Source organism: Haliotis asinina, chromosome 1, assembly GCF_037392515.1.
Source record: "Haliotis asinina isolate JCU_RB_2024 chromosome 1, JCU_Hal_asi_v2, whole genome shotgun sequence".
In the NCBI taxonomy this organism is placed as follows: Eukaryota; Metazoa; Mollusca; class Gastropoda; order Lepetellida; family Haliotidae; genus Haliotis; species Haliotis asinina.
This window is the reverse complement of record NC_090280.1, coordinates 79,764,017-79,778,960: the sequence shown is the minus strand read 5'-3', so window position 1 is coordinate 79,778,960 and position 14,944 is coordinate 79,764,017. Positions and strand designations below refer to the sequence as shown.

The window sequence follows — 14,944 nt, the reverse complement described above, 5'->3', positions numbered from 1 at the left end:
GGGTATGCAGGCAGGTTGGCGTCTGATTGCCTGGTGGCTTACACTGAACAAGGCAATAGCATGGAACAGGTAGTTTTCATTGTTCTGTTTCCTTTGTTTAGGAAGTTTGGTTGAAACTTTTCAGAGGTTTCATCTCTGTTTTTGTACATTTTTAGTGAGTAACGGTCTTGACATGGCATGTCACACCCTGCCACATCACTGTTGGTCCCAGATAGCATTCATAGTTCGCCCAACACTGGCAAACGTTGGGCCAGTGTTGGACCAGCTATGAATGCTATTTGGGGTGTTATGTGGTTGGTATGCATTTGCACTATTATCAGCAACTGGTTGGTGTAGATGAGCATGATTACTAATGCTTGTTTCAATGTTCATAAGGGAACATGATCTTACTGTTTTTTCACAATCTCACCTCCATGTTGTAAGGTAGCCACATGGTTCAGGCTTTCCATCAAAATAAAATCTGGGTTTGAGTCCAAAGCACAGTGTGTGGCACCCAGTCCAGCTCCTGTATTTTCAGAGCATTACAGTCCACCACTTACTCTTTCTAATGCTTACACCATTCTTGGCATTATTCAGTGGCTTAAAGGGAAAATATTTTCCTGCCCACTCAGGTTTCTTGTGACTTACAGTTATCGTTCATTCTTTGCCCATGCAAGTAAATAGTGTTATGCAAAAGGGCCAAGGGGCTGCAGGTAGCCATACAATAGCCATGATATTGTAGACTGTTATGTTCAGTCGCTCACTCACTCAGTTACTCAAAGTTCTTAAAAGTAAGTGTGCCATCATCTTTCACTTTAGATGGAAATATAGATTTTTATAAAATACATGAACAAATTTGATCCTCTGGAGTCGCCCTTTGATTATACGGTGCGGTTCCAAATTGAATTTGAAGTAAAAGTCAATTTTAACACGTTCAAAGAAACTTTCAGCTGCAGACAGCAGTGTGTTCTCTAATCCAACGTTTAAAGAGTCTGCAAGCGGGCTGAATGTTAACGAGCTACAATTTCAAAGACACTTAACGAGCCCCTATAATCAGTCATTACATAGCTAGGCCTGTTTCATGTACAATAAGACACCACGCTATATTTGGGTCGTCTGTCCAAGCCACGCTCTCTCATCTCTAGATATGGTGAATTTTGTCTGCTGCTCTAGAAGAAGACTAATTCCTATAATTTGTTGATACGCTAGTGATTCATCGACTGATAACTGCGCCATTATCTTATCAAATTCGCCTTTAGTTGATTGGCAGACCAGGATGAAATTATCCCCCATGGGATGCCATTGCGAGGTGATTAGTAGCTAGTGAACGATCAGATTCAGGCAAGGTATATCATGGGCTTTAATGAGAGGCACCTGAATTTGTTCCCTATTCCAGGGCGGAGGTATTGATGTGCCACCAGGGGGAGCCACATAAGGTCCAGGTAGACTGTAATGGAGTCAGGGCGGGACACCAGCCGTGGGGAAAGCTTATAACCTAGTGTTTGCCAGATCAGTCAAACAGAAAATTACAACCGTTGCATTAGGTTTGAGAAAAGTTACATCGTTCAGGGGTGTAATTTCTGTCAGATTGAATGTTGCTGATACACACGCCTGAATGACTGCCACGCCCCTCTGTCCATCCCTGATTACCTCCCTTGGTGGTGAGGCAGTGTAATTGGGTGAAGACTGGTCAGTGTGAGGAGGCTGGACACTCCAGACGGTGGTAAGTCATTGTGGATTGTACTTGGAGGAGACTGCTGAAGGTCTGGACATTGGATCTTTATTGCTTCAATGTGTTTGGTAATGTGATGAATAGTGTCCTGTGAAGGAACCATTTGCTGGGGACGTTCTTAACTGTGATGGTATTAATCCTAACAGAACTCTCTGTTTGCTGCTTTATGAGGACTATTTGGTTCATGGTTTACATGCTGAAGGATTACATTACTGATCTCTAGATGAAGTTCATCCTTTTTGGACCTGTACAGAAGATAAACAATGTTTGCTCCTCATCAGTCAACTAAATATGTAGTGGTCAACATGCCCATTTTTTGTGACTCTTTTATTGTGGATATAGGGCAACACCTAATCTGGATTAAACTGCCAAATTAAGGTAAGATCCTGTTTTCAAAATAAGCTCAAAGGATGGTTATTGTGTTAAAACTGCCTGTGAGGTTATTGCTGCAGATTCAGTTGACTGAAATTGTAACATGTTAAATTACATTATGTAATCCCTAAATGTATTTTGATAGCAACTCTTGCTTCATCAAACTCAAATTCACCTCAAAACACCACAAAATTCACCTTTTCAAACTCACCATACCAAATCTCCCTCATCTCATCAGCTCAGTATATTAAACTTGCCACCAGATGCACTCCACTCCAAACCCACCAAACTCTCCACAACTCACCTCACTAAACACAACATACTGAACTGACCAGTCCTATGGCCACCCAGTCCTACCACTATTCAGTGAGGGGAATTCTTTCACAGTCACCATCTGTGGTGACCTAGAGGACTCCCAAGAACAATAATACTTCATCTATGCTCCATTTTGACCTACTGACCTTAAAGATTCTCATAAGAAGAGTTCAATATAGGTGTTTACCATACATGATATGTTGGATGTGTATCGCTCACCTCTGAATGATACACACACGCCAGGCAGGTACACAACAAGTGTATCTCACGTACTCCGCTAGTGATAGACACAGCCCTGTCAGCCCTGATCCCATACTCACACCTATGTTTTCAAACAGTGTTTTGTTGGGGAGAAATTTACAAGTATTTGTTGGACCTCATAGTTTGAAGAATTTTGAAAAATGTAAGTTTGGTGAATTTGAGAGATGCTTGGGATGAGGTATTGTTTGTGTTTGTGGACAAATATGTCATCTCTGTGCAATGGGCTGAAGGAAGTCACTGTATGGAAGGTACAATGTGACAGCAATGTTTAAGTTCTCCATGTAGTTTAGAGGGTAAACTGATTTTGTGTAGGACAGTTTGCAACAGCATATTGAGGGTGAAGTCAGGAGTCATTTCGGTGATGAACTGATGAAGGAGCAAGCATACACTCCGAAATGTCGTGTTATCCACAATAATGAAGTTGACGTCCATTAATCTGGTGTTATCTTGTGAAGGGTGTTGATTATTATTATTCATGATCGTAAGGGTAATGAGAATTATGGTCCACAACTGATATTGAATCAAATGATGTTCTGTATTAACAGTAGTGAGACTCATAAATTACCTAAGGTCAATCGTCAACGCCAGATGATGATGATGATGATGATGATGATGATGATGATGATGAGTTTTATGGTCTTTGCAACTCCCTAGGGGCAGCATCATAGACACTATATTATTCATCAAATTCTCGTCTTACACTAACGTTATTAAATGGCGTGACTGGCCTGAGACAAACAGCCCAACGTATCACAGCCTAATTAAGTTTATTCACCTCTGAATGAATATTGTCTGCAACAGTGACATTTCAGTCTCCATGAAACTGAATATTTACCTTAGTCCTAACAAGAAATTAAATAAGCATAAATACCTGTAGCGAAATGCAAATAAATGACTCCCAATTGGGTGTTTTGCATGTGAGAAGGTAGTTTATACCCAGGCCCTACATAGTAGACTTCTTTCTGTTATCCCAAGGGGGAAATGGTGGGGGGTTTTATAGTGCATGAAAGTGACACTATAGATTCTGTGTGTAAGTTTACTGGGTACAGAGTTGTAGCACATCTGGGATTGAAATAGACGAATAATTGCCACTGATATTAGGAAATGTATAGTAACAGTCCTTCTGTTGTTATGTCAGTGTCAGGCAAAATATGCAGGGTCAGAAAATGATATGTTATTAGTTGATTTAGGAATGTTATACGTTATTAACTCAGTGGTATAGTCTTTACAATAAGGCTGAATTACTCGAAGCTGTGAACTGTTTGTGGAGTTGAAAGTGACTGATGCTTGTTTCAGCATTATTGAGATGACTGAGGAGAGTTAAAGTTTGAACAGATCATCAAATCTGACAGCCCCTAGTTTGTAGTTAGGTTCATGTACTTTGCAAGGATTCAAACCTGGACTAGTTGAATGGAGGCAGGTACACAACAGGACCAGCAAACCAGGATGATAAAAATGAGCTATGCAGTTACAATTGTGATCTTTGAATATTCCATTATTTGTACTTGGTCATCAAAGTGACAATGTTACTGAGGTGTTGCTCTTTGCTGTGCAGAGTTCCCTTTCCTAGGAGGTGTCAGGAACCAGCGAGAGTGGGTTTAAATCCAATACTCTGATTATGTGGGACCCATGAAGGTGCTCAGGTAAAACAGGCTTTCAGCAACCCATGCTTGTCATAAGACGTGACTAAAGGCATTGGGTGGTCAGGCTCGCTGACTTGGTTGACACATGTCATCGGTTCCCAACTGCGCAGATTGATGCTCATGTTGTTGATCACCGGATTGTCTGGTCCAGACTCGATTATCTACAGACCGCTGCCATATGGCGGAAATATTGCTGAGTGTGATATAAAACTAAACTCACTCACTCATTATGTGGTTTATCAGCACTCACAAATGGTCTTACTTTTCCCCAAAGTGGTACTTATTCTAAAATAATCTAAAGTAACCTTAATTTAACCAGATTTGCTTGTTCACCAACCTGATACATTGTTGACAAGATACTTTGTTGTTTTTAATTTATTTTTCATCTAAAAGTCTATCAACATCTTTGAGTGATTCAGATAAAGATTAGCTGTACTGATGTCATGCTGTCCCTTTTGAAGAAAATATGTTTTCCATTTTTTGACAATTTGATGGCAGACTTGAATAATGATCCAGCACTTGAGTAAATTAATCTCATATCTTGTAAACATTGTGCACTTCATAAGTAAATCCCAACCAGAACGGCAGAGAAAGTATTTGGTATTTGTAAAATCAAATCCATATGGTGTGAAAAAAAACCCATCCAAACGCTTGTATTCAAAGCCAGCGGCCTGAACAGGTTTCCCATAGCTCCCCCTGCACTGACGTGACCTTATTTTAACTTTACTGCATTTCAGAAGTATTTCTTGGTATCAAAGAACTGCGAACCCTGAAGCTAGGTTTAATTGCTTCCATTAAGTGGGCGCTATTTATGGTTTGGCAGTCAGTTCGTTCAATATTTACAACGTGGAGTAAATTGCACCCTGGATGTCAATTTGCAATAGATCTGCAATAAGCAATTCATAACGCAATCAACACCTAGGAACTGTTGTTATAGCAGACCTGCTCCTGCCACTCAAGCTGAAATCAACACTTACAACATGTTGTCCTGGTGAAATTTACTTCAGTGTATTTCCTGTAATTCGGAAAAACAATGCTGCCAACTCGGACCGTTTTGTTATGGTCCGTTTTGTTGAAATCCAACACCCATTAGCTGCAGACATAGTGAAATTCACAATTACCTGTTACAGGTAATTGCATGTCACTGCGATAATCGAAACAGACCTGTTTTATTGACGTGTATGTACATAGGTAATTTGCTTTCATTTTGACATGCATGTTGTAGTTTGATAGGAACTGGGATGGAAATGCTTGTCAACAGATGATAGCATGATTGTGTATGAAGAATATTTCAATATGCCTAATGTGCTGTTAACAGGAATGTAGTCCCCCCATCTGCTGTGGAACAAAACAAACGATGTATTAGGGCTATAAATATTAAAAGTGATGAATGGAACTATGGGTAATACGAACCACTCTGCTAAAGTGACTCTCAGATATGACATTTCAGAGAGCATTAATTTTTGTCATAAACAGAATTTATTACCCAACTCTTTATTTTTATTTGATCAAATTGTCGGATGTAATTATTTTACATAAATGTAAAAGTTAATGAAAGGAAACAAATTGAAGTTCAAGTCATGCACATCTAAATGATTACTAAATGGTTTAGTTTTTAATTTTTTAATTTAATAAATAGTTAGATAGTTCAGTGTAATTATTGTGTTTGCTTGCCTGAACTTAATTATAGGCTGTACATTATCAGAGCAAGGCTCTGTATACAAACATTCAAGGGAAGCTTAAGTAAACAGAGCAGGCAGGTCAACAGTCACTCTTTCAATGGGGTGAAATTTAGCCGTAGTTTAGCTCATTTTGCTGGCGAGAAATCTTGTGAATATCAAGAGGGTCGAATGCTCGACAGCTGTGTCTGCTTCAAGGCGGCCATTTTGAATTGGCATGCCAGTAAGGGCACATGCTTTTGCTGCAAGCAGAAAAAGATGTCGATAAATTTATGAAGATGGTGTAGAAAATGTGGCTTGCTCACAAAAACCAAGTGAGGCACTGATCCCTTAATCAATAAAACTCTTGGTGTCAGCGGAATGTAGACCTTGGCTTTTCCACCACAAATTACTACATGAATCATGGAGTGCACCATTCCCCCCTCTGTAGTCCTTCTGCCCCTTTAACCAGCTGTATGTGGTCTGTGTCAGATAGAGTTACCTCCCTTGCCACTCTGGCTCAATGCGTCTAACTGCTATCAATTTCTCTGCTTCTTTAATCATTTATGAAAGTCCCTGATGTTTAGCTGCATTATTTCCCCCTGCTAGTCTGATGCTTGGAGGCAGCTCAATAACTGGACCAGTCCCACTGATAAATTGAGTTTTATGATAGCGGAGTAGGGCTATTCGCCTGACAAGTAATTTCTCAGTTGAAAGATTCAGCGAAGATGAGATGCACACAGAACTGGGGATGATGCACTGAGCCAATCTATCAGCAACTTCCTCCACATCCAGGAATCCATAGCTTGTTCACCCTGCTTTCTCTGTGAGCCTTCTTGGGTTGTCAACAGGGGGCGCTCTTCGTTGACCCACGTTTATTATTACTTATTTGACAAGTGACCTGAAGAGTCGTGTTCCTCAGTATGGATTTAGTGGTGGATACCAAAGCTGAGGTGCCGGACTACATTGTTGTGGAAGATTCTCCTTCTGTAAGTCAACCATGCAACCAGGACAGCCCCCAACAGGTAGCTAGCTGTAGCCGAGATTAACGCACTGCGTAGTCTGTAGGTACAGAAATAGAACTTGTCAGGGACACTGTGTTAGATCATGAATATTGTATGATAAGTGCCTGCTTTCTGATTAGATGTGCTTTTGTATATCACTGTTAGAGTGGGAAAGATAGCTGTATCGTATTTGACATCTCTTTCCACATGTGAAATCGCTTCTGTACCATCCCCAAGGGTCTTTTAGGGAAACATACTCAATTGGGGTAAATGTGTGTGTCACAGATTTGAAGGAATCAATTTCCTCAGGGTGGTATAATTTCCTGATTTGGATTATTAGCTTAAAATATTGATGAATTTTTTTAAATGATAATAGTTTGGGGAAAAATATGATTAGTGATTTATTTTGCCTTTTTGATGTATGTGATTTTGTTATTTTGGATAATTGATGATGAATCAAGGAAAAGTTAAGGGTTTGTCAGTGTTTTGAGTAATGGGATGAAGTTTTTTGTTTGTAATGTTTATGCTTCGCTGTTACCTTTGGACTTTAAAAAACAGAAGATTTCATTGTGTTTTATGTTCCAGAATGGGGATAAATTTGCCATAATGCTCTGAAAGCAAATTGCACTGACAGTAATAGAAATTAATTATTCATTTGTGATGTAAATTCTTAAATTTACAGCTGGACTTAACATGAAATCTATAAAACTGCACATTAATTTCAACACACAAGAACATATTGCCTCGATCAATTAACGAGAGCATAATGAATATGATACACTGCCATCAGTATCTCTGATGTTAAAGCACTTTAAAATGTGTTTCGTCAGATTGCACATTTATTGCAGCAGCTGTGAAAATCCTGCTTGTCTATTTCATATGTAACTTGTTACATACTTGTGTTCAATATCCAATCAATGAGTGGTCCAGTGAGAGAAAGACATTGAGTTACAGCGCACTGCGACAATATGGAGATCAATTCCACATCAATCTGTCCACTGTTTGATCCGTGATATAAACATCTAATAATCGTTGGTTTCACATTGTTGAAGAGTCACTAACTGCTCTGGCTTGCTCACACCTGGTGTGTATATCTGGCTGTCCTTGTGAGAGTCATTGATCTTCTAAGTAACCAATACACATCAGAGGATTTGTTTTCCTTGTCACGTCAGTGAGTGAGTGAGTGGGATTTTATGCTGCTTTTAGCAATATTCCAGCAATATCATGTCAGGTGACATCAGGAATGTGCTTCACATGTTGTACCGATGTGGGTAATCAAACCCTGACCATCATCAAACCCAAGCCTTTGGCATGACAATGTCGTGAGTTAAAACATTGAAATTGTGTGCTTTGGTATTATTAAGCTGAAATCCCAAAGCTTATGTTTTGATACTTACATGTCTGTTTAATGAACTGTGTTTTACCATCACATGTCAAGTGTCAAGTTAAGTGATTGCCAGGTGGGTACCTTAGTAGTTAAAGCATTCACTTAACTCTCTTAAGGTCTGGGGTTGATTTCCAAAATGGGTACAATCCCTGGGTTGAATCCCTTTTCTGTTTCCCCTGTTGTGATATTAATGTTGCTAAAAGCGGCAAAAAACTCCGCTTATTCATAAGAGTGAGTGTGTTTCTTGAAAGGGGCATCTAAGAAGATTATTTGGTCAGGACATGGTTGTTGCATGTCATCTTATCCCAGTTTTGTAGGTTGATGCTGTCTCTGTAATATTTTACAAATATAACTGGACTGCAAAGAATCAAATCTGGTGTGGAAAATTTAATGACATCGTGAGTAAACCCAAAACATCAATAAACCAAACTGTCAGTTTCCGAGGCAGGATACTAGACAACATGAGGAAGGAAAGCAGATAAGTAGTCCGTGCAAGAGACTGTCTGGGAATAACACTGATGTTTGTTGCAGGATGATATTATCGAACAACACTATCAAGGAAATATGGAGTGTTTCATTTGTGCATGTATTCTTGCATGTATGTGTTGGCACTTGAATATTGAATAATGCAATTTCTACACAATCAGAAATATTTTCAGTCATGTCAGAACATAATGTTTTGCATTTAGGTAGCATCTACAAGAACAGGTTCAAGCTTCAGTGCGATGTGACATAATATATTAAGTGGAGAGGTGAATAGTGCTTCAGTATTGATGCACAATAACATGTTATTCAGTGCTTAGTTATTGGTCGTTATCAATCATTGGTAAGGTTTCATTTTCATTTTGTGGCATATTACTCAACAGGTGCTTGTGTGATGATTATTAAAATAATTCTGGAGTTGCTTTATTTAAAACATGCCAGTTTGGCATCAAATCATGTTACACAGTTGTGGAGTATTATGTGTATCATCATCATCATGAAAACGTCTGTCTTTATTTATCATATTGTAATTCTGATGTAATGTTATGGGGGAGGGGAGAGGAGGAGCATTAGGTTCAACTAGTTAGTAATTCAGTGCTGAAATCAAATTCCATTTTATCCTTTTCACAAAACTGGACTGCTTAACATCACCTTTTGTCAAAGTATGGACCTGTTTAACCGTGAAACAAATAACAAAAAAAACCCCGTTGTAACAAATCCTGCCGATTTGTTTTCCCAATGTAAACTCCCTTTGTTGAATTGCTTGTGATTAACTTCGTTCTGTTCTTGTATGGCTAATTTTGAATAGGCTGTACCAGACCTGAACTTGTCAAGTTAAACGTAGTCATAACCACTCGTGGCCCAGGCAGCAATTAGCTTGTAATGAAGTTATGCTTTCAAGTGCAAATATATCTCAATATTAGATGATGAGTCAATAGAGGTTGGTTGACAATTGCACAAATTTGACATCCCCACTATCCGTGCGTAATTAGCGAGTGAAGCATGCATCGCTGATTGTTATCATTGTCTCGTCACTGGGTGGCGTTTATTGACATCATCCGTCTTCCTCGCAAAATGGAAATTAATTTGTGATGAGGAATACCCAGGGATGTGGAAAAGGGAACAAAGGCCCAATGAGATCCCTGGGAGTTGATCTCTGTAATGCTGTCATCCAAGAACCGCACTACAGGTGCAGGCATCAGAATAATCACTTCCGCAAATTGTACGAAATATGTTTCATGCCACTCTTTTTATGTGCTTGGGAAGAAGCGCTGCCTAGCAACAGTTATTTGTGCAGTTGATCCAAATTCCCTATTAACTTTGTTGTTTAATCACAGGAAAAATGGAATAATTTTGTGTAAATTACTTGGACCCGGTCGAAAGGAAGCCATTTTGTTTGAATGAGCTCGCTATGAGTTGGATTGAGAAAATGCTGTTTACTCACCCAGTCCAGCTAATTGAGTTTTTTATTCCCCTTCAATCAATGATAATGATGCGAGCGTGGGGGCCGATGGTCGGGCAAGTGATCCGCCAGGACATGCACACGACTACCTCCATAGATTGAAAGATCCCTGCACACACCATTTCCTTACAATCCACAAAGGCCAAATGCTAGCACTGGAAACTGGTGGAGAATATCCCAACGGTTGCTTTTAGAGGCGTCAGTTTGGACTATTAAACTCCTGACATTTTGTGTAAGTGTTTGCGGGTTTCATTTGTTGGAGATGAAATGCGTTTTTTCGAAATGTGCGTGGCCTGTCAACTCCATGAAAAGATGATAAATGACGTTTGTGGATGTCAAGTGGCACGTTGATGCTCGCTCGCCATGTCACACTGGCATTGATAGTTTGGTGATGTGGATCATTAGAGAAGGACATGGTATTAGAGCCTTTGTGGGCCCCGGTACAGCACACTCTTCATGGACTGCAATTTGATAGTCCCTGATTACGACAAGCAGACATCAGCTTTTAGAGGATCTGTGATTTTGATTGGTTTGTATGATTCTGTTGATGCAATGACAGATGGATTCTGTGCCAGCTTTGAAGGAAATTAAGATACATACAGGGTTTGATTTGTTAGGAGACACATCTAAAGATGAGTGAGCTGTGACAGAACCACAAAGGATGAAATGTGTTTACTGGGGCGGAAAATGTATTTTGGAAAGTTTCACAGAACAGAGGTTGTAGGTCCTTGATTTGTTTTTAGGTTTGTATTCCCTAATTGCATGTTGAAATTTTGTCCTAAGCATTGTTTTATGATCTGAGATACTTTATCACTTAGAAGTTGGTAATAATGATCTCCTTTGTCAAAGTAATGACATTAAAGACAACTCAATGTACAAACTTTGGTAAAAAGAAACAAATTTGACAAATAGTAATGACTGCATTCAGTTCCATCTTAATGGAATTTTGGTGTATTGCTTTTTGTCACATCAATTAATCTTGAAAGCTGTTGATGATATTATCAAATAAGTTTTTTAAAAAGCAAATTCAAATTGCCCAATAAAAGGACAAAGAACATCCAAGTCCTTTGATAATGTTCTTATCAAATAGTTCTCTTTTTCATATTGAAGTAGAAAATTCTTTTCACTTTGTCCTCGTTTATCTGGAATCTAGGGCATCTTCCTTTGACAATGTTTTTCTTTACTTTGTAGTTGAGTGATCTGTCTTCTAATTGTTTAGATATGTCATTTTCATCAGTTTAATTTGATTAATTTTTGGTCACTGTGTTCAGATATTTGCTTCTTTATGAATTTGTAACAAGCAAACATTGTTTCATCTTTCTTGAAGGGAGATTTCCTTGCGGATTTGATATAGAGATCCCCAAATTAATTTCCCTTGGGAGCCCAAAAACACAAAAATCGTACTCAAATTGTCATGTTGATGATACATTTCCTCCAGCCATACAGAGTTATTTCCCCTGGGCCCAGCAAGCGATGGGGTTTGAAAATTTTCTTGCTTTATAAGTCTTTAATAAAATCAGCCCTTGTGTTGATACCATTAGTCCGTTCAAATGGATAACTCGACACACGCATTATGCATCGTAATTCCATCATTATCGTGATTACAGTTTGGGTGGTGACTAGCGTAGCCGAGGACAAGGGAGCTAACATATCGACTAATGCCATTCATTGGGGACTGGACTCTAAGTGAAGTTCACTAAGGGGAATCCCAAGATGGGCCCCTCGTGATTACCACAAGGTAATTGCCAAGAGTTGTCAAGCTAAATTTATTTATTAGAAGTATAATGGCAAGGGATAATGCATTTATTAAAATAATTGATCCATTATATACTGGCAGTGTTAATCTCTCTGTCCAGACACTGTGGTAAGTTGATTGCAAACGATGGCGCCTGACAGAAGCTGACTTGAGGTGAGACATCAGACCTTTGTCTTGACAACTTGTGCGTGTCTAGAAGTATTTGGAGGACTGATGAGAGCTCGATGATTTTTTTTTTTATAGGAGGGAATTAACAAATCCTGTCACAAGAGACCCTGAAACAGGTATATCCCAAACCACCCATACAAGTCTGTATTAGTTAGCAAGTCTAGATTTCTGCAGGTATTACAATGAAGATTTGGAAAATCCAGGGGTGGGTATTGCAAACAATTTTCATATTGTGATATATTGCGATGCGAAAGCATATGTTGGGATATGGATTGCAATATATTGCAAGAAGATGCTTTTTTACTCTTTTTTTTTAATATACTTATAATAGAGTTAATGCTGATTTATAAAACAGAATCACAACATCGCTATGCTTGATAAAACGTGAATAGAAACCTAATCTCCACTCTCAATTTAAAAAAAAAAAAAAAAAACACCTGAAATTTCAAAATTTCAGACAGTAGTTTGACCTAGTCGGGACATAACAGAGATCGAGTAAATATTTTAAAGATTCAGATCCAAAACTTAGGGAAACACTTGAATGAAAGTGAAGAACACAACTTCAGACCGAACCTAACTTGGCTTGCGGTAAGAGGTATGGAAATATCTAAAGATTTCTGATTGTTACAAATGTCAAATTATCAGCGTATTGCAATGCGTATCATTTTCATTTCGGTATATACTGGTAAACCAGTAATATTGCGCAGCCCTACTCTTCACTCCTCTGTACTATATTCATTATATAGATATTATAATTATTAAGATAATTTAGCAACTCTTCCTATTCAGAGACTAAATATTTGTCAGTGAATTTCCAAATCGTCTATTTGTTTTGTTTCAACACTTTATCAAATTTTCACAGGATCAGAATTGATACTTTTCCCTTTGAAGATTGGTCCCTGTTTACTCAGGTTTGTTTCCCAACTTGGATGTGTTTTTGAAGGTTGGTAGTGAAGTTACCTGATGACGATATTGCAGGAATATTGCTACAAGTGGAGTTGGAACAACCTCATACTATAATGGACAGTCATTGTGGCTCTCAAATCCAGTGTTTCAATTGCCTTTTAGCAAAATACTCCAGCAATATGATAGCAAGAGACAACAGAAATATGCTTCAAACATTGTGCCCATGTCGGGAATCAAACCTGGTACATCTTCGTGACGAGCAAACACTGTAACCACTAGGCTACCAAACTGACTTCAAAGATGTATGGGAAATGAAAAACTGTTCCAAGCTATACAGTACGACTCATCACTGACACACACTTAGTGTGATGACCTCTGCCAGTGTAATGACATCATCCACCCAGAAGACCAGACTATGTAGACCAGCATAAACTTAATTGATGTGAACTCTATAATCTTGTCTCCAGAGTCAGAGACCTTCCCTTTGTTAAACCGACACTGAGGAAGCGTATACATCCTCCCTTCACCCATTTGCCAACAAGTCTGAATCTGCACAAAAGGTGGGCTAATTCCAGCATCCAGCAACCTTGAACACACAGCTCTTTTAGTGACACCATAAGCTTGTGGCTGGTGACAGGAGCTCAGCTGTCTTGACTGCTAGTCTGAGCTCATTAGCACTTGGCCAGACATTGTACTGAGAGTCCTGTCCACTCCAAGTGTGGACTAGATGAGCAAGCAACATTATGGCAGTCTGAGTCCTCCAGATGCTGTTGATCTTGTGTTAGGGACTACAATGGTCCTTATCTGGGGTTTGTGGTCTGGTAATTGTTGTGGTCACTTTTGGCAGGGCCAGACTGGTCAGCCACATGGCTATAGAATTTGAGGACAGCAGTCATGCTAGGGGGCAGTGTGGCTGGCTGGTTGGTAGGTTGTTAAATACCACACTTAATATTTCACCTAAATGGGCTCTGTCTGTAAATAATTGAGTCTGGACCGGACAATCCAGTGATCTATGCAGTTGGGATACAATGACATGTGTCTACCAAGTCAGCAAGCCTGACCAGCCAATCCAATTAGTCATTTCTTACGACAAGCATGGTTTACAGAAGACCAGTTCTAACCTGGATCTTCACGAATGTGCCTTTGTCGGCATCATAGGGTTAGACTAGTCAGAGGATAGGTGTCAGCCTTTTTTCACTATTCTTAGAGTTAGCAGCTTCCCCTGTATCAACAAAAAGAAATGTTTTCTGTGTGTGTATTTCTGTCACTTTGAAGTAATGGGGATAGTTTTTGCTTGCTATTGGTCAGTAAGGACAACCAACATTGGATTTTTACTCTTTATAGCATAATTCTATAATCCTAGGCTAGCGGACAAGAGTGAATATCAAAGACTTGGTTAATACGGGAGAATTCTGAACTGATACGATTCTTAATATTGGCTTCGGTTAATGATGATAGTAAGGTTGACAGTGTCTTTATGGCTGAGAGTTTTGTCAGCAGTGTCATGTAGTGACAAAATTATATAGTTTATTGAGATATGTTTTGAAAGGAGCAAACTGTTACTACTCATTACCAATCGAGATGATGATGATGATGATGATGATGATGATGATGATGCCTCAAGTTTATTACCATAACAAAAAGTACATGATTATAGAAAGATAAATAATATATATCTTTCCAAATGGTATTTCCTTCAGACCTCAATGATGTTTTTGTATATATATTTGCAGTATTGGATCGATGAATTTGAATGTCAAACCTTCTGGTGCAATTTGAGTACTGATGAATTTCAGTCCTTTGAAATGCTGGATAAAC

General features: G+C 38.9%; 1 protein-coding gene across 3 annotated transcripts in view; it reads left to right on the top strand.

Annotated features, from left to right (window-relative positions):
- The window catches only part of LOC137271872 (autism susceptibility gene 2 protein-like), a 230,787-nt gene that overhangs the window by 165,803 nt on the left and 50,040 nt on the right, over nt 1–14,944 (top strand). The window contains exon 1 of one of the 3 annotated variants that reach the window (XM_067804420.1): nt 6,474–6,985. The exons of the other annotated variants lie outside the window; for them this stretch is intronic. Within the exon in view, the coding sequence (XP_067660521.1) occupies nt 6,884–6,985 (102 nt within the window). The 5' untranslated portion in view covers nt 6,474–6,883. Of the gene's footprint in view, nt 1–6,473; nt 6,986–14,944 lie in introns of those variants that run through there. 3 annotated transcript variants of the gene reach the window in all.